Genomic DNA, 26,324 nt, shown 5'->3' with positions numbered 1-26,324 from the left:
TTGCTGTGGGTATGTTTCTCCGTAGCATCATTATCATCGATTTTCACCAGCCGTGGTGAATCAACTTCTGGATTAAGCCCTTCCAAAGGCATCGCCACCTCTGATGATTTTGTGATGTCATTAATGATCAAAATAGGGCCTACACGTGGTGTGTTTCCATCGCTGCCATCTCCTCGTTAATGATTTTGTGGAGCCAAAGTAAACAAACTCCAATGATCATGCTGCTGCTGGTAGTGGTGATGTTGTTGCTCGCTAACAGCACTTACCCCAAGAGTTTACTGTTTGGGGAATCGTTGTAGATGGCGGTGTTGCTGCCGCTACTGATGATGATAATTATTATTAATGAAGCGTTCATTTTTATGGAAAGTATTTAGAATTTTAATAGCTTAGTTCCGACCTAATTATATACCCTCAGGCTTGTTAAATGTCTTAAGGTAAAGTATTAGTCATAATCTACTGTACGGTAATACATGAATAACTAAATAAAAAAGCGGTACATTTATCGTGAAGCGTCGTTGACGCAATGTAAAATTTTGCCCATGCGAATCACGACTGTTAAACAATGCTTGTGGCGGAAATTGTCAATCTATTTTTCTTTACTGTTTTATATATATATACCGTAAAGGAGGTGGAACAACATTACCTGAAGATTCAGGTATTTTCAATCACGCATTATCTTGCTTCCCACGGTTCAATCGCTCCCTCAAACGAGTGATAATCAGCCCGATCCATCAGCGGGGGTTGGTGCAACGTAAATGCGAATCGTTGTTTGAAAACCAGAGGGCCCTCGACCTTACCCTGCGCTTCACAACCAACATTTTAACTTCAGCCAGGACCTGACCGGGTCAGTGACCCGAACAAAGAATGTCCGCGCCCGGCACGCCACATCCAGTATACACATCTCGCTACTAGTGGTCACGTACCCACGACGGCGATCGGTAAAATATTCAATGAGAAATAAATCCCTGCCACAAAAAAAACCTATTGCCCTCCCCCCCTCTCTCTCCTCCTCACTCTGCATCTGCACCCGCCTCCTGCGCATTTACTCTGCTGTGGCATTCAGTTTCCTCACGATTAATTTCGCTCTTGATCCTACATCTCTCTCTCTCTTCTTTATCTTGCTTTCCTGCCTCTCTTGCGTCGCTCTGTTCCAACACGTCCCGTCTCAATGCTCTCGTACAGTCGCTAACCCCCTTGATGATTATTTCGCACGCACGCATTCCCTATTATAACTCCCGTCGCTCTCGGTCCCCCGCCGCTTGCTCCTCTCTCTCTCTTACTCTCTCTCTCGTTCTCTCACTCTCTCACTCGTTCTCTCTCCACCGGAATGACGCGTGCGTGGGAGGTGAGGATCGGTTGGTGCCTGGCAGCCAGTGATGCTGGTTGCTTCCTAATGAGGCTGGGAGAATCTACGAACCCACTGTGGCCAGAAATAGCACAGCGTAAAGAAGGGGAGGAAAAAAAGCCATTGCCTCTTGCTTATTCCTGCAATGTACCCGTCACTGACATGAGAGATATGCAGATGGTCCACCCGAGGCCTACCGAAAACCCCATTGCACTGTCTGGGATGACACTTGGTGGAATTCGGCACTGCGATGAAGGTGATTGATACTGCTGCTTAATGAATTAGCAAAAGAGCCGAGACTTTGGCGCGGTTCGCCGCAAATTTGATTTTGATGCAATTCTGAGACTCTAATCTATCAGTCATTTCCTGGTGATTACACATGAAGGCAACGGCGCTTCGGTGACGCCCTCATATTTCTGCTCGTACGTAATGCATTGTAAGTGGAACCAATTTTACTTATAAAAGACACCGGACGCAGCAGAGCATTCAGGCAGTACATTAAACGCTGGGTTTGTAATAAAATATTGATACTGCAATATTGCAATGTACAGAAAAATAAAGCCCTGGATTATTTTTTTGCATAAAATTACGTTGCAAAAAAAGGCCTACGTTTAAATTCCTGGCATTCACTATTCAACGCAAGCAAAGCAAATGATGTTCTTGCAGACCATCTGCGTGCTTGTCACACTGCTGCTGCTGATACTGCTACTGCTGCTGTTTTTGTTTTGTGGTGAAACTGCTGCCACTGCTGCTGATGTTGCTGATGCGGGTGGTGGTCATAATGCTGCTGCTGCTGCTTTTTCTAGATATTGCTGCTACTACAACGGAGTGATGCTGCTCTCGCTTGTGATTGCTACTGTTACTGCTGTTGCTGGTATTGCTGGTATTGCTGCTGCTTCTGCTGCTGGTATTACTTTTGCTACTGCTGCTGTTAGACCTTGCCTTCCGCAGGCTGCCAATCTCCCGAATGAGTCGTACGAGTTGCACGCCGGCGAGATTTCGCACGGCGCGTAGCCATGGCCCTTCAGCAGCAACACAATCGTTGCATCAATATGCATGCCGTGCGCAAATGTTTTATACGTGTAAATGTACGTGCGCATATATGCATGAGCCACACTCTGTGGGTATCGTGCGTTTTGGTTGCGTTATTTGCAAGTGATTTGTGCACCGTATTACAATGCTGTCCCGCTTTGATTGATTCCTGTCCCTCATGCACAACACAGCAGTTGTAGGATACCGAACCCGACTTAAGGCTCCCGTAGTATGGTGAATGCACATCCCTGTGGTTGTGCGCGGTGTTGTGCTGGTCTGTGCAGTGGTGTGTGGTGGTGTGCGGTGGTGCGGTATTGTGTGGCTGTGTGTGGGGTGTTGTTTGGCGCCGTGCGGTATTGTATGATGGTGTGTGCTGTTGTGCCGCTCTGTGTACTGCTGTGTGCTGTGGACCACAGCCCAACACTCCCGCGTGTGCCATGCTGCCCTTATAAGTGCTCGTGTAGAGGTTCCAGTCTCAGATAAACTCATGAAACAATAACAACAACAACGGGAGAAATTAAACAACAAATGTATTGATAATGATGGAATTGTACAACTTTGTGGTGTTTACGCATACCTTGCCAATACTTTGATCACAGACTCTGCCCACTCGTGTACAACGCCGTCTTTGCAGTGCTCTCATTCCACTCTACAGAAACTCGTTGCAACAGCTACATCTCCACAAACTTTGATTCAAGATTTCTCTCTCTGTCTCTCTGTGACACAGAGCTTGCCAGGCCCTCAAAGGTCAGTCACAAGCTCTCCTCTGCAGAATGCAAACCACTCTTTTTCATGATTATAAGTCTCTTCTTGTTTTATTTGATGGAACATATTGAAGCCATTTCTGGTTTAAGGCATCCTCCCATCACCGCGTCTCTCGTGGGGGTTGTTTGAGCCTACTTTACCATACTCGTTCAAGTTGAAGTTCATTTCATTTATTAGGTATAGCCCTGTGAGCTATTCGGCTCTTGAATCGGGTGCAACCGCAACAAACAAAAAACTAAAACATGAAAAAGAAACATCTTAAAGTGAATATGTGACTAAGTGCAAACAGAAAACCCAAGAAAAGACAGCAAAATATTGCAGAAAAAAAATCACCGTTAGTGTCCGTCGGTGACGGGGAGAGCCAGGACTGCATCAGATATCATTCGTCACTGACATTTCGCCTTGGCTGGGAAGTGAGCTCTGTTTTCTATGTTCATTGTACAGTGCGCTAACCAGTGCACCACCAACCACTTCACACACCCCCCCCCCGCCTCCATTTGTATCACTTCCAAATTAAACATTTATTGCTCATGAAGAAACCCATTCTTGCGATGTTGTATCCAATTAAACTGTCTGCTTACTCTTTGCTGGTCCCTCATGTTTACTCGACTGCTCACAAATTGTAAAAACCATCCCTTGCCGAAGTTTCCAAGTTCTTTGTTTTTATTATTATTTCATCAGTTTATGCAGCAAAGCCTTACTGAGGCTCGTGTCTATTTTTCAGGAGAGTCTTGCCAAGTTTAGGTGCTAGGTGGTGATGATTTTCGATGTGTATTCTATTGAGTAATGTGCAGGTAATTTCGCTGTTATTTGGTAATAAAATATTCAAAATTGTGATGTTGAGTTATACTGTGACATAAGATTAAAAACACACACAGTGCATTTTGAAGAACAGGAGAGATATGAAAAGGGATGGAAATGCCAAATAAAAACTAATTGCACGTAATCCCGTCAAACCATTCAAACAAAATTAGAAATTTGAAAAACACAATGCAAGCGTGGATGAATATTTCATAACAAGTAATCGTGGGTTCGATTCCGACCTTGACACCTGTATATTTGTAGTTTGCATGTTCCCCCTGTGGCTGTGAGGATTTTTTAGGTTTTCCCTCTACATTTAGATACCTGTGTTTAGAGGTTTTGGCTGCTACATGACAAGCCACATCGTTTAGCTATCATTTTTGGCCAGGTCGCTTCTGAAAAATAGCTCAGTGGGTAAAATAAAATTAGTTTAGTTTGAAAGTTTAAAAGGGAAGTGTATGGCTGGTAAATCATGAATAGTACCCATTAGAGAGCAAGATGGGACCATAACACATGAAAGGGACAGAATTGCAAAGCTAGTGGAGGAATGATTATATGTAGATCTGTAAAATAGTGTAAAATGTATACCCCGGGAGCGAGTATTTTTTTTAGACAATGAGAGTTATTCCAGATGTCACTCTTGAAGAAGTGCGCACTGCCCTCCTGAGTATGATAAAAAATTAACCCGTAAAAACAAAGTTTTTCACTATAAATGCTTTATATGCGTGGCGGCTAGAGTCCTCTCGTCCTCTGGCTTGAGATAGCTGCCACCTATGAGTCAGATGATTGCCTGCCACCATTAAGCAATTGGTAATTAAATATGAAATTTTTTTTCCTAAAAAGTGTAAAGTTATGGAAAAAAATTTTCACGAAAATAAATTGTCACGCACAACGAGGGTGTGTGCAAAATGCCAGCTCGATTGGATCACGGGAAGTGGGTTAAAAAACGACCGAAAGATTTGCACGGTCGTAAGCAAGCAAGCAAGCAAGTGAACTTAATATAAAGGATTTAAAAAAAAAATGAAAAGCTCCCAGACAACGGAGACGAACTGTGGACATCACGAATAACTGTGGAATCGACGCCTCAGTAATGATTCTGTTGACGAAAGGAGACAACCCGATTTGATGAATTAATAGTCTATTACTCTTTGGTTCTTTCGGTAAAGTCACGTAGAAAGAAATTTTATTAAATACTAATAGAATACGACGTTTCGATTGCAACACAAGCAACCATCATCAGGTACAAATGAATGAGAAAACAACATAGTAAACTTGGAAATATAATTCAATACAACACAGAGAGTCGGCCAACACAACAGTCAACACCCCACCTGGTTGATTACATTCTTCCAAAGATTGCTAAATGTGAGAGAGAGACGAAACATAGACACGGAGACACACGGACAGACACACAAGAAGAGAGACTCACACAGAGACAAACAGAGAGAGACACACACATAGGCACACAGAAAGACAACGTCTCTGTGTCGCAGCCTTAAATAGAGAGAGAGGGGGGGGGGCAGAGGGGGAGTTGTGTGGAATTCCTGCCCATAGGGGACGGACGAGCTGAACACTGGACTTCTAAACTAACAAGCACGGAGCGTTGTGTGGAATTACTGCCCATAGCGGCCGAAGGAGAGAATGGACTTATAAACAAGCACTGTAAAAAGCAAATTTAGTAAAATCAGGAAGTGTAATTCAATGTCTGTCTGTGGTGTGTCTCTGTGTCTATGTTTTGTCTCTCTCTCAAATTTAGCAATCTTTAGAAGAATGTAATCAACCAGCTTGGGTGTTGACTGTTATGTTAGCCGACTCTCTGTGTTGTATTGAATTATATTTCCAAGTTTACTATGTTTGTTTTCTTTTGTACCTGATGATGGTTGCTTGTGTTGCAATCGAAACGTCGTATTCTATTATTATTTAATTTAATTTCTTTCTACATGACTTTACCAAAGAACCAAAGAGTAATTACTGCAGTCACGAAAGCTTCGAATCTGGTAGCCTATTGTCACGTGTATGTCAATTGTTCGCAAATGCACAATTTACCAATCGGCCATGTGAGAAAAATTGATTTAGAATAAAAAAAACCAATTCAACTACTGAGCACATAGTACTATCAATTATATGTGAGATCAGACAAATGAATGTTTAATACCATTTTGGCTGGCTGCATGTTCGGCGATGAAAATACATTTAACTAGAAGGAAACTGACACACAATCATCCATTGCGATCTTAAACCAAGGCCTTAAGAATACAATACTGAAATACAAAAATGATCAAAATCCATTTACCGTACAATAATCGAACAACTACACTCAGATTGCATGAAGTAAGTAACAAAATACAGATCGGGAGAGGAGTCGGGCAAGGAGATGGGATCCACTCTCACTAAGGCCAGTCACAGCAACATTGGAAGATATCTTCCAAAAGTAAACCACTGTACACGGTGCACACCTGGTGGCTCGTGATTAAAAGAAGTCACTGACGTCAAGGTCATGAGCACCGGATTTGAGAAACACTGGTTAAGAAAATATACTAAACTACAAAGATTTTTTATTTTACCAGGTACGACCGACTGAGAAAAATTACTGTTTTTCAGAAGCGACCTGGACACAAATGATAGCCCAATGAAGTGGCTTATCACGTGGAAATGTATAGCAGCCAAATATTTTAAGCGCATGTTTCTAAATCTGGAGGGAAAAAAACCGGAGCACCCGGAGAAAAATCCTCGCGGTCACGGGGAGAGCATGCAGACTCCAAATACACAGGCATCAGGGTCGGGATCGAACCCAGACCTCCTGTAAACCAGGCGAGGTAGTTAACATCTCCTAACCACAGTGGAGCCCCAATAATAACGCAACATGGAGGGGCACGAATGCTGTCGGCGAAGGTTGCCGGTGACAATTGCCCTCGTGTATCATGGCGGTCTTCCATTCTAAAAAAAACGACGTTTGTATTGATCCTGGCCTCTGTTGAAACGCGTGTGTGTTTACCTCCACGAATGCGGGTCAATTAATAAACCCAGTATGGTCAGTTCGATATATATATAGCCCTCTCTACAGATATGGCATGCTTGCACCATTTGCAGTGGGGACATACAGGATAATCAAATTTTCATCATGTGCACGAGAAGATGTGGGTTTAATGTTTCTCTCTCCAGTGCAATTGGATGCAGCCTGTGACCAAATCAACAGGAATGCATCCGATCTCGACAGATCTCCGATGTTTAGCGCGGCTGAACCTGCATGGGCGACTGCTCTGCGTAGCAGGTGCCATAGGATGTGGGGCTACGCAGTGCGGGGAGCGGTAGTGGACTGGTGAACGCGCTGCACTACGAACCCGGCCTCCCGAGTTCGATTCCCACTCGCGGCTAACACCAATAGCGATTATTTGAATCGGTCCTGGGTGGTCTCCCCTAGGTCAACTCAGCCTCAAATGAGTACCGGGTGTGGTGTGTAAATATCGCCACTAGAGAGACAAAGGCGGTGGGGCATGATACTGGCGACCCATCCACTCGTGTGCTGTGCTGGCCCTCATAGGTGATCACTAACAGCACTTGCCCCAACAGTTATAGGGGAGTCTTTGTCTTTGGGGCGATGTCGTGGGCTACGTAGTGGGCAGCGGAGAGAGAAGCGGAGAGGGTAGTGCAGACACATCTATTGTTGCACTGCACTCTGTTTCCACGTCTATGCTCCTCGCCTTTCACCAACCCGCACCGACCACCAAGGAGACGTTAGGTCAACTAACAACCCCACGACCAGCACGGCGTGGGGAGGCACTCATCCAGCAGTGGATTGACAAAGTGTGCGCAGCAATGGCACGCGTTGTAATACAAACTCACGAGGCGCCACCCGACGTTGCCCATTCATACTGAGATTCCTCACTTCCACGGTGGGTTAGGCAAAGGCGTTAGTCACACAAACCTGTCACGACCAACCTTTCAAGGTCTCTTATGATGTGATATCAGACAGACCTCTCTCTCTCTCTCTACCTGGCCCTTCGTTGTACACTGAAACACATCACCACCTGGCCTCGCACCAGCTGTTCCCATACCTCGCGTCCATCATTTTCAGAGACTCCACGGTGGGGATTTTCCTTTTTGACGTGGTCAGCAGCTGCGCGTCCAGAACAAAGCCACGGGGGCTTTGCTTCCATCACCGCAGGAGGCCCAACAGACACCGCCATGCGATGCCTGTCTGCCACGATAGAGCACGGGGGTGGACTGACACTCGCAGGGCACATGGTGGACTGAGACACCCAATGTCACCCGGGGTCACCGAGTTCATCAGTCCACCTCGTGCACGGCTCTCGTTGACCCTGCCTCTCTCTCTCGCTCATCTCTCTCCTTCAACTCGCTCTCGTTTTTGGACACTAATTGCCCAAACGAATTATATAATCAGTGTCAGTCCGCCGTGCACTCTACTCGCGGTGACTTTGAACTCTGTCACCGAAGCTGTCTTTTGGAGGCTTTACAGGCATAGGTTTGTGTTCGGATGCAAAGTGGATAAATTGGTCATTGAGTTTGAGAGGGTGTCAGGCCTGAGCTTGTTAGTTCTAGACACCCGCCGCCTCGGTGTTACACGTGTTTATGTTACACATGTTAGTGTTATACATGTTAGTGTTACACATGTTAGTGTTACACATGTTTTTGTTACACATGTTAGTGTTATACATGTTAGTGTTACACATGTTAGTGTTACACATGTTTTTGTTACACATGTTAGTGTTATACATGCGAATAACCCAGCGCGTGTCGCGCACGTGCATATCCCACATGGCCCGATATCAACATCGCCGTCTGCTAAGTCACCTTCTAACGAGATTGTAATACACAAGGAAAGTTTTGTTCATATACTTTGCATGTATTGTGTATTTACTGTGTAATATACTTTGTCTGTATTGTGTGTATTTACTATGTATGTATTGTGTGTGTGTCTATATACTGTGTACGTATTGTGTGTATATACTGTGTACGTATTGTGTGTATATACTGTGTGTGTATTGTGTGTGTCTATATACTGTGTACGTATTGTGTGTGTATGTATATACTGTGTATGTATTGTGTATGTGTATGTCAGTGCGGGCTAGGAAAGTGAACAAAAGCGAGATTACACACGGGACGTGGAGGGGGTGTTCACAGAATACCGTGTGAGTTTATGTAGCGAGCAGAAGATTGTCTCTCACTCAGCCGACAAAGGACATCATACAGGTCAGGCTCGATTTACAATTTTCATGTTCGCAGTATATCACGCGAAGAGTCCGTGCCAGTTTGGCATGATTGGAGGACATCACCCACGAGGACACGTTCACTCTGGTTACACGGGAACGCAGTCACTGCATATGGAGGAGAGTGTATTTTTTGTGTGCGTGCGTAATGTGATTGAGAGGAAAATAAATTAGAAGGGAAAAAAAGCATCAAATCTTTTTGGATAAGTTTTTTAGAAATAATAATCAAGCACTTGCATGAATTATGTAACGCTTTCCAGCATGTGAGTTATCCTCAGAAGTATTCAATTAGCCGTAGGGAAGCTGACGGCTAGCTGTCGGAGCACGACGTGCTTGTATATTCTGACGGCTGCTTGTCAGTGTCAGGACAGAATGCGTGTGCCTGTTTGCACATTCTGTAGTCCTTTCTGCTTCGGTTTGAGTCTCCAAGTTTAGAGCGACCCTTTGATGAATGTGGCCAGATATCAACAGGGTAAGTTCCTTATAGTAATACAACTTTATCATTCAGGTGCGTTTATATTGGACGAAAGGTTTAGTGCCTCCCGTTACAGATGCACGGGCAGAGGTAATGCATGAACCCTTTCAAGCTCAGTTGGAAATGGTGAAAATTGTATAACAATCTCTAAACTACATTACACCATGCCGGGTGCCAACAGAGATTTATTTCTCACTCAACATTTTCCACAGTGCTGCTAGGCTAGCTTGGAGAATGGATTATCAGCGTAAGGCACTACCACGAAACTCGAAGGTATAACATACTCATGGATATGATATCCTCTGATGAGCACGATTGGCTACGTACGGTGCGAAAAAAGTTCAACATACGTACCTTCATTGTTGTCGCCTATATTCCTATAATGTTGTGATAACTGCAGTATCATGAGGACAAAAACAAGGTGATATGGCCTGTCATCATCATGCCTGGAACAGTGATCCCAGATTACTCTGGCTGAAATGCAAGTACGAAGCGTCCATCATCATTGTTCATGATCTAGAAGATGACATTTCCATCACATTTGTAAAGATATAAAAATGCATTGAGGCAAGAGATGTTTTAAAGATTTTTTCTCAAAATTCAGTCATACCAGATGGTCTATCGTGGACCCAGGCTGGCACCAGTGGCTGATCCACTACTTGGTGACCAACCAGTTGTCATATTATTTGGGTTTTTCGGTAAAGTCACGTAGATAGGTTCAAAGAAAATAACAAAAAAAACTACGACGTTTCGATACCTGGAGAAAACCCACGCCTGCGAGGGGCCAACACGCCATTCCCATACAGATGGAAACAGATGACGATTAGTCCGATGGCCGTGATGCTTTCTGCTGGAACGGCACCTCCAAGCCCACGGGAAGGGAGTATCATGCTCGTGTGATCCATCAACCCTGCCTCCACAGTGCTGGATCACAAGGCGCGTGTAGCACGCAGCAGCGAACGTCGGGACACACTTGTATTTTATTTTCCCAAATCCATGTGGCCACACGGCACAACGCAGCCGCTGCTGTGATCGCTCACAGCAGCGCAGGTCACGTGGAAGAATTGCGGTTGGGGGGATGAAGGAACCCGCTGAGCATGTCGCTCGAGAGTGGCTCAAGGAGACGGTGACTGCTTTGCTGGCGTCCTCTGCCTCCGTGTTCTGGTTTTCTTTCGTTCCCCTTGTGTTTTTTTCCCCACAAGGGGCGTCTCATCAGTAGAGAATCACGGCTTCAATGCTGCTGGATTTGGAATTGGCAGAAGTGCCCTATATACACACAGTGCGTTTATCCACCTGGATTTCTGTCTTCCTCTTCTACCTATGGCATTCTCTCTCTCTCTCTTGTTAGCCACTATCACTGCTTGGTACAAACCCTGCCCTATATTCTCCGAAATCCTGTACTGATGCGTCTCTAATCGACCTGGTTTTCAATGCAATACCAAAGCAAGAGGAGTGTGCGATCTATATTTGAGTCTGTTTTAGCTCTCTCTCACACCCAAGATCAACAGAGCCTTTGATGATGTCATCACCGGTGGTGACTCATTAATTTGAATCAGAGAGCCGGGCGCGCGGCATTGAGGGCATTACATCAGCGGCTCTGTGCGCCTGTGGAGGAGGAGCGGCACAATTTCTGGGTCCTGCTTCGTGGAATTTTTAAAAACGCTCAATGGAATCCAGGGCCCCTTTCTCTGCACGTTATAATCCAGGTAAATTCATTGATAGATACCACAATGCTGTTGACTGATATCGGTCTGGAAGGCCAAAAAATAGGCTGGACTAAAATATAAAAAAACGGTATTTTTGTATGTGGATACACAGAATGGTGTTCTGCTTATACAATATGAGGGAGACATTCTTGATAATTTATTTTATTTTATTTCAAAGTCTTCGAGATGACTTCCACCAGTCTCTCTCAATTCACGTATTCACAACAGTTTGCCGATACGCTTTGTCCAATGTAGCCCCGGGGATCTAATTTGCTAACAACCTTCAGTGATTCGTACGTAGGTCATTCATATGTCAGTGGGCTATCTACAGAAGGATCATCACGTGCACAGAGTATACACTCAGCGATGTGTTACGAAGGTCATCGTTTCGTGATCGCCGGGTGGATTTTCGAATGCACTCTTTGAGTACATCTCAAGGACACTGGCGCTCGGGGAGAGATGAGAGGGTGCCCGAGATGTGTGACTCATTGTTTTGCGCGAACTTTCAGCGGTCGGGCACTTGCGTGGCGCTTGAGGCCAGGAGGTCGCTACGACAAGCCCCCTCAGCTGGTGTTTGGAGATGGCTTGAGAGGGCATCTGTGAAGCCGCGTGTGGTGGAATGCGGAGTCGGGTTGCCATGGGGTCTCCCGACAACACACGTGTACAACCACAACAACATCATCGAAGAGCACTTCTGCTGCTGCTCAAGGGGCACATTCCTTCAAGGAATTACAATAACAAAATTTGAATTTATTTACTGAGAAAGTAAGCCTCAATGGATAGTCTCGAGATTTTGTTTTTCCAAGACGTGTCATGCATCGAGATGTTGGGCAAATTTCTCGTTTGTGCGTGTGTGTTTTATCGTTAATAATCATGAGGTTTCTGCACAACCAAACAATGTGCTTGTCAGGAGAAGCAAACCATGCACCATCTACTGAGATGCCCTGCAGCACAACAATGCACTCCTCAAGGTTTGGCAATGCCAACACCAGAAGCGGTGGCCTGTGCAAAATATTGGGAAAAGACCAGGAGACACGACGAAGGTGAAAATCCTTAAAAACAGTAACAGCAGCAACTCAATATGGAACGATGCTGACATCTGCGAACAACTTTGGATGTTTTAGATTAATTCTAATAGTAAAATAAACAAATAAAACCCGGCCTTCTTGCTGAAAACGAGCGTGGGATGGCTCTCAGACAATGTGATGAGTCACAGAACCCCAACCGGGTACAGTGACTCCTCTACTTACGAACACTCGGCTTACGAAACGTGCCTCTAAAGTAGGGGGAGTCATTGTACTGTAATAAAATATTTTCTGTTGCAAAGCAGCGCTCTTTTGCAAACAACAGGCGTGTAACTGCATCGATTCATTGGTTTAGAAAATATATATATATGCGCGATTTATTAACTAATTAATGCAAATTACGTTTCGGCTACAAAAGTCGTTGCGATGTAGGTATGTGGAACTTCTTTCGCACCGTACGTAGACACCCGTGCTAATCGGAGGTGCGAGAAAGGACAACAAACACATCGGAAAAAGCAGTTCTAAAGAAATGAGTCTTCAATCTAGTAGATCTCAAATCGCATAGCTACAGTGGCTTCCTAACATTAGAAAAAAGAGCGTTCCAGAATGCCCGCAGAAGCGCATTTGAAAGCGCGCGATGTGGTGACCGTCTTTGTTCGATAGCGAGTCAAAAGCCGCTGCGAGGATGGCCGCAGTTCGTGTGATGGTTTATGCTCCTTGACGTGATCAGCAAGGTATCGTGTTTCCTTTGTGGCAAGCGCAAAGTGACATACTGCTACAATGAGCACTGAGGCGCTGCTCATCTTCTCTTTGGTGGAAATTCCACGTTCAGATGGCGGGGGTGATTATATCCATAGGACAACCACTGTTTGGATTCCCCACACAGCGGTCCTTTTTTATCGACGCGAGAGGGATGATTGGCTGAGCCAACCCTCCAACCAGGTTAGAATTCAATCTAGATTTGAAGTTTTCGTGACTGCAGGGATCCATACTCTTTGGTTCTTTCGGTAAAGTCACAAAACGTCGTGATTTAATCTATTTAATTTTATATCTACGTGACAGGTTAGAATTTGCTGAGCCACCGGGCCATAGAGAAACAATACAAACGAGATAGAACAATGGATAACGAGACGGAACAATAGAGAAACAATACAAACGAGATAGAACAATGGATAACGAGACGGAACAATAGAGAAACAATACAGTACAAAAATATTAATAAAGCATATTCCGGGTGTGGCAATGTATCGATTCACCGATTGCAAAACATTCTAAAGCACACGATACTTACGAACATCGCGTTACCAGTGTCAAACATTCTGTTTTTTTTACATTTGTAATAAAAGACTCGGACGCTTCTCTCTGTCCTCTGTCCTTTATTTGGGTTCGATCTCTTTTCCCTCACGGCACTCCCCTATATACTCTCTGCTCTGCAGCCCCAGGCTGCTGTCGCTCACGTAGCCCAACTCCCTCCTAGCAGACCCGCTGCTGTCTCGTCGCGCAGACCCCTGCTGCCCAACTCCTCCCTTGCAGACCCGCTGCTCTCTGCAGCCTCCTCGCTGCTCCTGCTGCCCGGGGGTCGGTCACCGTTGGCTGACGGTGCCGATCCTCGTGGCCCGGGTGTGTGGCGATCTCGCCACTCTCTCTCTCTCACCCTTCACCCTGCGTGGCCTCACACTTTCCCAGTCTCCGATCACTCCCCACTGCTTCCGGTTACCCCCCATTATAGACCTCTACCCTCTCCCCCACGTGACGTAACTCCTCCCCCCATGACGTCACTTCCGGGAGGTCGTTTATGCCCGCATTACACCACCCTCCCCCGTAGAGAAAATCCAGCCGACCTCGGCTGAACACAACTCCAATAAGCAATGCGAGCGAACACGACCGAATACGTAAAAGGACACAGAACACACGATAATATACCGAAAGAACAAGAACACAACACAATAATTAACGAAATGTGAGGGATTTAGAGCGGGTGCGGGTCGCCGGGCCGTCCCGGACGGTCGGTGGCCCTCCCGCCGAGTGGGAACGTGGCAGGGTTTTAAGAGCGACAGGCTGAAGTTCGTCTGTCGCTATCGGAGGCCTGGCAACGTCCCGGTCCCCTATTCTCGAAGGCGCAGCATCAGAGGCGTCCCGCAATCGTGTCCGCGGCGGGGTTGGAAGGGCTGCGGGCCTCAAAGGTTCCGCAGCCGTGGTAGGCGTACACCGAGCTGAGTCTTCTTTACCCTGCCGCGTCACGGCCGGCTCGTCTGTGCTGGCGAATCCTTTCTTGGAGCGGCCGCTGTCGAGGCCTCCTGCTGGGGCGGGCCCGGGACGCGGGCCCAGCAGTCCCTGGCATAATGGCCCTTATGCCCGCAGCGGAAACAGTCGATGTTGTTGCGCCTTGCTGCGGGCGCCCCGTCCCGACGCGGCCGTGTCGGCGGCGCAGCCCGCGGCCCCGGCCATGGAGCAGCGGCAGCCGACAGCTCCTGCGGGCTCCTGTCGTCCGGCACATAAACTGCCTTCTTGGGGTCCCAACCCATGGCTCCCCCTTCGACGATGGGCCCACCCGTCCACGCCGTAACTTGCTTCCACCGGCGCAGGTTGAACTGGGCGTCCAGACACTTAGCCGCAGCCCGGGATGTGAGCTTCTCGTGACCGCACACCGGCATGGGAATGCCGAGATCCCGGGACAACTCCAGCATCTTCCCCAGGATGAGAGGTTCCAACAGGTCAGGCTCCATCTCCGGGTATGCGGCCATTGCCAGCTCCAGTACCGCGCCCCTATACGCCACCGGAGACTCCTCGGGTGCGCGTTGTCGTTGCACAAACCGGCGATGAGCATCATCCGGCGGCTCGTAAGCGTCTGCCATTTCGTCGAACACACCACGCAATGTTTTCTTCTTCGCGGCTTTTATAGAGCGAAATAATCTAACGGACTCGTCATCAAGGAGAGTCGGAAGAACTTCTAATGCCTCGGCGTCAGTCCACCTCGCCGAGCGTACCGCTGCCAAAAATCTGCAGGCGAACGCACTCCAATCGCCCCCGATGGAGAATTCCTTGACAGTCGTTAGGTGATGACTGCGACTCCTTGGCGCGCTCCCTCCAGCCGCTGACTCATCCGGTGGCATGTTCAACATGGTGTCGCAGCGTGGTGTCGACAAGATGGCGGCCTTCCGTCACGGAGGGCCCAAAATGGCGGCTTCCCGCCTTTCGTCGTGCGCCACGCCCAAGATGGCGTCTTCGTGCCACGTGGCTGATGGCGTCGACATCGAAAACAACCCGGGCTCCTGCGGACCACCAACATCTCCTTCCGACGCCGCCCTCGGCGTGACGAGCTCACACAACTGTGCAAGTATGTTCTTGAGAGTTTCAAGTTGCTCCGCCATCTGACTCCATCTTAAATCCGCGTCCTTCGGTGCAGACTGGTCCGCCGACGCGGCGACATCTTGGACCCCCGGACCCGCACTCGTCCCAGCACGGATCTCCTCCTCTGCCGGAGTCGGGTCCACCGCAGGAGGAAGGTCATCGTCGTCGGAAGATGAAGCCGATGCCGGAGACGGAATATTCTTTTTTCTCAGTTGTTTAGCCATGCCGTTACACTTTTGACACCAGTGTAATAAAAGACTCAAACGCTTCTCTCTGTCCTGTGTCCTTTATTTGGGTTCGATCTCTTTTCCCTCACGGCACTCCCCTATATACTCTCTGCTCTGCAGCCCCAGGCTGCTGTCGCTCACGTAGCCAAACTCCCTCCAAGCAGACCCGCTGCTGTCTCGTCGCGCAGACCCCTGCTGCCCAACTCCTCCCTTGCAGACCCGCTGCTCTCTGCAGCCTCCTCGCTGCTCCTGCTGCCCGGGGGTCGGTCACCGTTGGCCGATGATGCCGATCCTCGTGGCCCGGGTGTGTGGCGATCTCGCCACTCTCTCTCTCTCACCCTTCGCCCTGCGTGGCCTTACACTTTCCCAGTCTCCGATCACTCCCCACTGCTTCCGGTTACCCCCCTTATAGACCTCTACCCTCTCCCCCACGTGACGTAACTCCTCCCCCCATGACGTCACTTCCGGGAGGTCGTTTACGCCCGCATTACACATTGTATGGTGGGGGAGCGGTGGCGCATGTGATAGGGCGCACTGCGATTTTAATGTGGCCACCTGAGTTCAATAATAATTATCGGCTATCAGCGTCGAGCGATATCTGAACCGTTCCTGTGCACTCCCCTCGTTCACACACTCGCAGCAGCATCCACACACGTGTCATTAACGCTGCGTGTGGCCTTAATAGCAAAGACACGTGATAGGTCACGTTTCGGGCAATAGCCCTTTATTCATACCACATACATAAGAGGGCCGGAGTGGATAATACGAATCGAAGACTCCACTTTACCCCATGGGGCCTGATGAAAATGACATTTAAGTATAATTGGGAATTAATGAGTTTTTACATTGGTATGTGAATAGCTACCTATTCAAATCTATTGAGTAACACACTCCTTTCCTAATGAAACAAAAATTTGACTTCAAAATCGTAACACGTTGACGACAGCATCGCATGTGGGCTAAAGAGCGCGGCGAAGCATGGTCAAACAACCCCCATAATCGACGTGATGCTTGGAGGCCTTCATCCAGCAGTGGATTGACGGAGGGACAGTAAATGATTACTTTAATTTACTGCAGTATATACTCAGATGAATGTAATTGATTCACGTGACCAGTCCAACCACAATGTTAAAAAAGCTAATCAATACGATGCCTTTAATTGAATCGAGTGTATCAACCGCACGTCAATCAGCGTGAGGTATGTTATTTTCCCAACGGTGATCTATTTAGACGGGCAACAATTGGGCAAGGAACTCCATGACAATACAAGCGCCATGACACAACCGAGAGCGACAGCATCGCGGAGTTCTTCACCCAGCGGTGGGTTGACTCATCCAGCAGTGGATTGACTCATCCAGCACTGGGATTGAGTGTCCCATCCAGCAAGTGGTTGGTATGATTCATCCAGCAGTGGATTGACTCATCCAGCATGGGATTGAGTGTCCCATCCAGCAAGTGGTTGGTATGATTCATCCAGCAGTGGATTGACTCATCCAGCATGGGATTGAGTGTCCCATCCAGCAAGTGGTTGGTATGATTCATTCAGCAGTCGATTGACTCATCCAGCACTGGGATTGAGTGTCCCATCCAGCAAGTGGACGGTATGATTCATCCAGCAGTGGTATGAGTGTCCCATCCAGCAAGTGGTTGGTATGATTCATCCAGCAGTGGATTGACTCATCCAGCATGGGATTGAGTGTCCCATCCAGCAAGTGGTTGGTATGATTCATCCAGCAGTCGATTGACTCATCCAGCACTGGTATGAGTGTCCCATCCAGCAAGTGGTTGTTTTGACTCATCCAGCAGTGGATTGACTCATCCAGCACTGGTATGAGTGTCCCATCCAGCAAGTGGTTGGTATGATTCATCCAGCAGTGGATTGACTCATCCAGCACTGGTATGAGTGTCCCATCCAGCAAGTGGTTGTTTTGACTCATCCAGCAGTGGATTGACTCATCCAGCACTGGTATGAGTGTCCCATCCAGCAAGTGGTTGTTTTGACTCATCCAGCAGTGGATTGACTCATCCAGCACTGGTATGAGTGTCCCATCCAGCAAGTGGTTGTTTTGACTCATCCAGCAGTGGATTGACTCATCCAGCACTGGTATGAGTGTCCCATCCAGCAAGTGGTTGTTTTGACTCATCCAGCAGTGGATTGACTCATCCAGCACTGGTATGAGTGTCCCATCCAGCAAGTGGTTGTTTTGACTCATCTAGCAGTGGATTGACTCATCCAGCACTGGTATGAGTGTCCCATCCAGCAAGTGGTTGTTTTGACTCATCCAGCAGTGGATTGACTCATCCAGCACTGGTATGAGTGTCCCATCCAGCAAGTGGTTGTTTTGACTCATCCAGCAGTGGATTGACTCATCCAGCACTGGTATGAGTGTCCCATCCAGCAAGTGGTTGTTTAGACTCATCCAGCAGTGGATTGACTCATCCAGCACTGGTATGAGTGTCCCATCCAGCAAGTGGTTGTTTTGACTCATCTAGCAGTGGATTGACTCATCCAGCACTGGTATGAGTGTCCCATCCAGCAAGTGGTTGTTTTGACTCATCCAGCAGTGGATTGACTCATCCAGCACTGGTATGAGTGTCCCATCCAGCAAGTGGTTGTTTTGACTCATCCAGCAGTGGATTGACTCATCCAGCACTGGTATGAGTGTCCCATCCAGCAAGTGGTTGTTTTGACTCATCCAGCAGTGGATTGACTCATCCAGCACTGGTATGAGTGTCCCATCCAGCAAGTGGTTGTTTTGACTCATCCAGCAGTGGATTGACTCATCCAGCACTGGTATGAGTGTCCCATCCAGCAAGTGGTTGTTTTGACTCATCCAGCAGTGGATTGACTCATCCAGCACTGGTATGAGTGTCCCATCCAGCAAGTGGTTGTTTTGACTCATCCAGCAGTGGATTGACTCATCCAGCACTGGTATGAGTGTCCCATCCAGCAAGTGGTTGTTTTGACTCATCCAGCAGTGGATTGATGAAGACAATCACCACGATCATCTTCGGCACTAGCGTGCGGACACACTCATGGCTCCGTTCCCTGCGATGTTGTCTTCTGACGAGATCATTTCCTGGCGCGGTGTAGCAGTAGCAGCAGCAGCAGCAAATAATAAAAATAGTAATAAAAAAATCAAGCTGAATTTAAATGTCTCTCGACAAGCGCAAGAAGCCACACCCGCTCGGAATGTTATTGGTCTCGTCCGCTTGCGGTGGAGCCACGCGTGAAAAAGGAAGCAGCAAAAAAAAACCCAAAGCTCACTCGCGTCTTCCACGAGCTTACAACACACCTACGCTTACTCAACAGGTTAGAAGACAGTCAGTCAGTGAGGCAGGCAGGCAGGCAGTGAGCCAGTCAGTGAGACGGGCGGTAAAGTCGCCAAGTCAGGTCGACAGACATGCGGTTGGCAAGCCAGTCAACGAGACGGACGGTCGGGCAGTTCATAGTCAGTGAGACACGCAGACACACAGTCGGCGAGAGAGACCGACGGTGAGACGGACAGACACGGGAGAAGCTCACGGAATGTCGGAGGAGGACAGCATTAGCAGCAGCAGGAGCAGCATCACCATCATTAGCTGGACTTACAGCGACACCCGCACGGAAGAGCTGCAGAATTCTGGATGTTCTCACGCAACGGCTGGATGCGATTTATTTGCGCGCGTCTCGTCTACGCTTGCTGTAGCATAGAGCAGCGTGTGGTGGTGGTGGTGGTGATGATGATGACGATCGTGCTGGTGATAGAGATATAGCGGCTTGCTTCGAGCTGTGCGTAGCGAGGCTGTGTGCGGCTGTGTGTGCTGCTGATATGGCTGCTGTTGCCGCGTGAAGAGCGGTAGGTGTGAATCATGATTCACAGAGTGTACCAGGCGTGTGTCAGCGAAGTCAGCTTCAAGCGCTACATCTGGGGCAAACAGAGTAAGTGCTTAACTGATATTTGATTTTTCACATCGGGCTCCACGCATATCAAACGCTAACCGAATCGAAATATATATATGCCGTATACATTTCTGTGCGTATATCTATATACTGTATCCGTGTTGTGCGGGTTGTAGCGATCGCAATGCTGGTCGTGTTGCCGTTGACGGGCGCCTTCTGATGCCGTTTGACGTGGATGACGTTTTGGAATCATCGCCTTAAGTGCCGAGAATTAGCAATGCTCGTTGTGGAATTGGCGCCAATGCTTCCCGTCGTTTATTCCAAACAAATCCGAGTGGCCGGCCAGGCAAATCGATATGCGTCGGAGACTGAGGGCGTCCAACGTGGGAGACGGAGCGATGGAAAGGAGCTCGCGTGCCTCGCTCGGCGGGATTTCTTTGGAGCGGAACAGCGAGAGATGGTGGATTGTCTTCATCCAGCAGTGGATTGATCGTGGCTCAGAGATGATTCTGAACAGATGCAAAGGGGCGGGGGGGGTAACGTATGTATGGGAGATTGAATGCACAGTGTGTTTTTTTTTTAAAGCGATGCTTGCTGGAGCCAGTGCACGCGCGCATGCTCGGGGTGCAATGTGTTTAAACAAATAGGAACGCCGGGGAATATGAATGCGGATTCAGAGACGACGGCTGCTTGCCGCGCTATTATTATTATCAGAGGGGAAATAGCTTGAATGCAGAGAGACGGGGGGAGGGAGCGTTGTGTGGGCGGTGGTGATGATGTGTGTGTGTTGGCGCTTATGCACCGTCCTTCTTGGGATGGTTCCTTGATTGGCATGATACCGTCACATCCACATGTAATTTGTAATCACGCAATCATGACATTATATATGTATTTGAACTGCATTGTTTATTTATGGGGACAAAAAATAGCGTCACAAAATGAAGCTTTGTGACGCCTTATTTGAGCAGATATAAATGCCAGACCTGCCTAAAGTGTCTTTCATATACATTTGTTATTCAGCCCTCTATCAGTCCGCTTCGAGACGCGTGCCTCGGTCCTGTAGTTGGAGGTTATTTTGGCCACGCCGATCAGTGCAGATTGTTGAAGTGAGGGGGATGCCCGAACTGGTCTCGAATATCACTCGCCACTGATGTTAGTCGTGGTCGTAAATCGAACTCAGGTCGCTAGGTTCCTAGCCTCAGTGCTCTTACCCACTACCGCCACTGCTCCACACCACCATTGTACCAGTATAATTGAAATTTCAATTGAGAGATTTAATGAGCACGTAATGATTTTACAGTGACGTATGTATACAGCCAGACAATGAATTGAACCACTTCAAGAGGTATATTGATCGTGGATTGGGTGGGCCAAACTGTGGGTAACCCACGTTTATCCCCAGCAGGTCAAGCTGGCTTTGAAATGAGCAGTCAGCCGCTTGTTGTGGCTTAAACAGATTTGTGCAGGGCAGACCAAATGCCCCATCACCGCTGAAGATTGCCTAAACCCATTTTCTAACACTCGGATCAAATTGCTCTGTTGTTGATAGCGTTCCCACCTGTCCTGGATTTCCCAGGATCGTCCTCTTGTTGTTTTAGTTAGCTGTCCAGGGAAATGTTTAAGTCTTCCCGATAAATTAAGAGTCCCGGGTTTTGTAAGTTGCGTGATACGCAGTTATCCCCTCTCTTGGTATTGTGAGATATTTTTATTCCCTTGATATATCAGAGGTGGCAACCCTTGTGAATGGAACACAGGACAGACCCACATGTGGTTTACCTGCATTACAAATGATGACATCAGCTGATAAGGAAATTAAGAAACCATCTTCTCGTAAAAGTGCTGGCTCGGAAGGTATTATTAACCCAGATTATCTAATCTCATACATTTGTATTTGACCAGATAAGGCCCAATGAGCTACATAGCTCTTTTTCAGAAGCGACCCAGCCACAAATGATAGCTCAAGGAAGTGGATAATCACGTGGAAATGTGTAGCAGCCAAATACTCTAAACGCATGTTTCTTAATGTAGAGGGGAAAACCCAAAAAAATCCACGCGACCACGGTGAGAACATGCAAACACCAAATATACGACCTCCTGGATACCAGGCGAGTTGTTAACATCTCGTCACCATGGTGCCCGGATCAAATTGCTCTGTTAGAATGGTGGCACAGTCGTTAGCACACTGCAATGTGAACCCGGCGACCTGAGTTTGATTTCCTGATTCCTGGCCACGGCTGACATCAGTGGCGAGTTACAGCTGAACTGGTCGTGGGTTTCCAACACCATCCTGTTTCACCAATTCACACCGCCCGGCGTGGCGACACAACCCCGACAACCGCCACAGCACGGGGAGGCCTTCATTCAGCACGGAATCACTGACAAAGGGCTGTGAATTATGATTATTATTATTCAGTAAATACCATGGCAACATCAGTACATAAAAAACGCTGTTTTTGTTACATTGTGGAATATTTGATTGCGAAAAAATATGCACATTGGTAAACACACACGTGAACTGCAAATACTGTAATCTCGAGTTATTGCATTGTGGTAACGTTTGTAGCTGCGACATCTTTTATTTTAACAAAGAATTGTAACGAAATTAATCAAACGTTGCTCGTTAACATTAATCGCTCTTCCTATGCCAAGCAAGGCTCCCAGTGTGGGGGCTTTCGCTCCATTTGGGTGCACACATGCCAACAGAATTGCTCTTAGCATTTCACTTAGATTTTATTTTATTTCAGAACAATCAGATGAGGGTTTATTAAAAAGATCGCCCTGTAGCCTTTACAGGCTGTTGGTGAAAGTACTGTTAGCAAGCACCTGTGAAGGCCGGCACGGCACACGAGGGGGTGGGTGGCCACCACTCAGTGGCGACGTCTCCCAAGTGGAGATGATTACTAGACACCGCACCAGGTACTCATTTGAGGTTGAGTCGACATAAGGGAGACCCAGGTCCGGTGCAGACAATCGTCACTGGTGTTGGCCGTGAGCGGGAATTGAACCCGGGTCGCCGGGTTCGGAGCGTAGCGTGCTAACCGCTGTCCCACCACTCCCCAAAGCTCCCAGTGTGGGCTTTGGCTAAAGTCAAATGCACATATGCCAACTAAAGAGTTCTTAACATTTGACTTAGATTTTTTATTTGATTTCAGAACCATCAGATAATGACTCCAAAGACAAACAATCTGTTTACATATCTCATTATCTGCCATGTTCAAACAAATCGCGAGCGATTTTTAGATTTCTCCGATTCAAGTCCTTGCTCGAGACGAACTGCCTGCAATTATAATCGTCATTTGTGTCAATCTTATTCCTATAGTAACTGCTCGTCTTTGTCAAAACTAGTGAATAACAGTACCAACTTTATTACAAGCCTTCCTACTCATCCTTTTCACTTGACCTTTTCGAATAATTAATTTCTCACTGATATAATTCATCTGGACATGTGGCCGAAATTAGATTGCCTAAAATTGTAATTATATTGTAAAGAGTATAATATCAGCCACAAGGTCTCTATTAATAATGATGATTCATGGTCTTTTGTCCATCTTCTGCAATATGCAGGCCTCCCCACTCCACGTCGGTCATCTAGGTTATCGTTTGACCATACTTCACCACGCTGGTGAGTGTGGGTCGGTGCAGTTGGGGCCCATGATTGGTTCAGACATCGCTCACCGCTGATGTTACCCATGGCCGGGAATGGAATTCAGGTCTCTGGGTTGCTGTTGCAGTGTGCTCACTAATGCACCACCACTCCTCCTGTACAAAACACATAAAAACGTTGCGTAGAGCAGATCTGTACTTCCACAATCTCGTGCGTGTGCGTGCACGTCGTAGGACAGAGATGCCCTCTGGAGGAGCGGTACAGCGACAGCTCCTGTCTCGCCATCGAGAATGGCACCAGCGACACGCGGCGCGCAACCAACGGCATGCGGGCACCGTCTCCCCTGCCGCCCAGCAGCCGCGACACATCCAACATCAGCCCGTCGTACAGCCCGCCCGAGCGGGCCAGGAAGGGTCACTCCGAGGGACTGCTAATTCGCAGGGCCGACCGCAGCCAGCGCCGCAGTTTCCACGGCCAGTCCGAGAACCAGGCCGCGGCGGTGGCGGCCGCCGCGGCGGCGGCCGCGGCGGCAGCGGCCAGGCCGAAGGTCGTGACCGTGGTCCGGGTCGGCGGCCGCCCCCCGCACCGCCGCATCACCCTGCTGCTGAACCGCCGCTCGGTGCAGAGCTTCGAGGAGTTGGCGGTGGACATCTCGGAGGCGCTGGGGATCCAGCGCGTACGGCGCCTGTTCACGCTGCGCGGGCGCGAGGCGCGCTCTATCTCGGACTTCTTCCGCGGCGACGACGTGTTCCTGGCCACGCCGGGGAAAGAGCCGCCCTCGTCCGAAGACGTGCAGAGCATCCTGGAGGAGCTGTTCCCGGAGAATCCGTACGCGCAGCGGCTGGTCGTGCGCGATAGTCCCAAGTCCCAGACGCTTGTCAAGAAGAGCCCCGAGCGGCCGCTGAGGCCACGACGCAGGTCGCACGACACGGGGCACCTCCAGCCCGACGGGGAGTTTGACGACGACGTCAGGACAGAGGTTTCCAGCCCCCGGGGTGCCGTGGCCCAGAGAGATTACGTCGAGAGGCAGAAGGCCAAGGCTAGGCAGGAGGAGAGGGACAAAGCGCATCGGTGGGAGCGCGAGCGCTGGGAGAGGGAGCAGAAGGAGGTGGAGCAGAAGCGGCTGGAGAGGCTGAAGGAGGCCACGCGGCAGGAGTCCCCCGAAGACCTTCACGCCGCGGAGGACGAGAAGAAGCCGGAGAAGCTCTGGGACCTTGACGAGGAGGTGAAGAAGATGGAGAAGAGGAGGGATCAGAAGAGGCGGAAGAAAGAGGAGGAGGAAAGGGAGCAAGAGAGGTCGCTTCTGGAAAGGGAGCGGAGGTGGCAGGAGTCGGAAGAGAAGAAGAGGGAAAGGAGGTATTCGGAGAAGGATCAAGGCAGGAGGACTCTGAATGAGGCTGACGTAGACCGGCACAGGCGGATCGTGATGGACGACCGTGAACGATTGCGACAAGAAGAGGAGGCTCGGAGGAGGAAAGAGGAGGAGCTCAAAATAACGCAGGACGAGCGCAAGTTGGAGGGTGACAGGAGACGGCTCGCGGAGAAGGAGAACGGCGCGGAGGAGTACATCAATGGGGACTTCGACAAGAGAGCACAGAGGCAGCAGAGGCAGGAGGAGAGCTCGGCGGACGACCGCGACAGGGCGAGGCCGAAGCACAAAAGCAAGGACAGCGAGAGGAGGAGGAAGCAGAAGAAGCCGCTGGCCAACCAGCGGCCCGTCGTGACGCTAAGGGACATCGAGAGCCGCTACGAGATCGGCCGCACCATCGGCGACGGCAACTTCGCCGTGGTCAAGGAGTGCCGGCGGCGCGTCGGCGGCGGCGGCGGCGGAGGCAGCGAGGGCCGCTCGACGACGCCGGGCGAGTGGGACCTCGCCATGAAGATCGTCGACAAGTCCAAGCTGGCCGGGCGCGAGGAGATGCTGGAGAACGAGGTGACGCTCACGGCGCGCCTGGGCCACCACCCCAACGTGGTGCGCCTGCTCGAGTCGCTGGAGACCCCCGGCCACGCGTACTTGGTGCTGGAACGCGTGAGCGGCGGGGACCTCTTCGACGCCATCACGGAGAGCGTGCGCTTCACTGAGCGCCACGCCGCCGCCATGGTGGCCGACCTGTGCCGCGCGCTGCAGTACCTGCACGCCAACCTGGTGGTGCACCGCGACGTCAAGCCCGAGAACCTGCTGGTGAGACCACGACGGTTTTAACCATCTTCGTCGTCGTCGTCGTTGCCACCGTGATTGTCTTCTCACAGGCGCAGGTTTTCGCGTCCGGTATCGTGATTTGTAATTGATTTTTCTTTTTTTTTGGGCCACGTCGCGTGAGTGAAATGTGTGTTGTACACCCTTCGTCCACATGACGTGAACGAACGTAGAAAATATATTCCTGCGTCGGCACCAGCTGTGTGTTGTTTGAGAGCAATACACACAATTATGGCGACGCCTGATGATGCTGATTGTGACTGCTGGAGAAACGTCGCAACTACCCAATTGTACATTTTTTGTATTGCTCCGCAGTGTTACCGGTGTGCTGAAGCAGGAATACATTGGCATGTTTGTTCATCACGAGACGACTAATTGGCTGTGTCGGATGGAGTAGGTTGTACAAAACACATTTTACTTACGCGATGGAACCCCAAAAATGTTAATTTGTAATCATTATCATCGTCATCACATACCGTGAATAGTCCACTGCTTAATAAGGGCCTCTCCAAGCCAATGCCCGATCTTATGCTTGTGCGACATACACTAATAATCCCTCCTAGTGCCCACACACAGCTAATATTATTGCTCCATCTCTGCACTCGACATACCCTCAAGCATGTGCCCTCCCCTGGTCGCAATACTATTATTAGAATCAAAACTACCGGTCATCATCATCCTTCCT

The 26,324-nt window shown here is 48.8% G+C and overlaps 1 protein-coding gene across 1 annotated transcript in view; it reads left to right on the top strand.

Moving 5' to 3' along the window:
• The window catches only part of LOC144720931 (serine/threonine-protein kinase DCLK3-like), a 51,599-nt gene that overhangs the window by 10,383 nt on the left and 14,892 nt on the right, over positions 1–26,324 (top strand). The window contains exon 2 of the mRNA XM_078598107.1: positions 23,676–25,624. Within this exon, the coding sequence (XP_078454233.1) occupies positions 23,676–25,624 (1,949 nt within the window). The remainder of the gene's footprint in view (positions 1–23,675; positions 25,625–26,324) is intronic.

The sequence above is a fragment of the Lampetra planeri genome, chromosome 10 (assembly GCF_965212315.1).
Source record: "Lampetra planeri chromosome 10, kcLamPlan1.2.h2, whole genome shotgun sequence".
NCBI classification, from domain to species: domain Eukaryota; kingdom Metazoa; phylum Chordata; class Hyperoartia; order Petromyzontiformes; family Petromyzontidae; genus Lampetra; species Lampetra planeri.
This window is presented reverse-complemented; position numbering and strand designations above follow the sequence as displayed.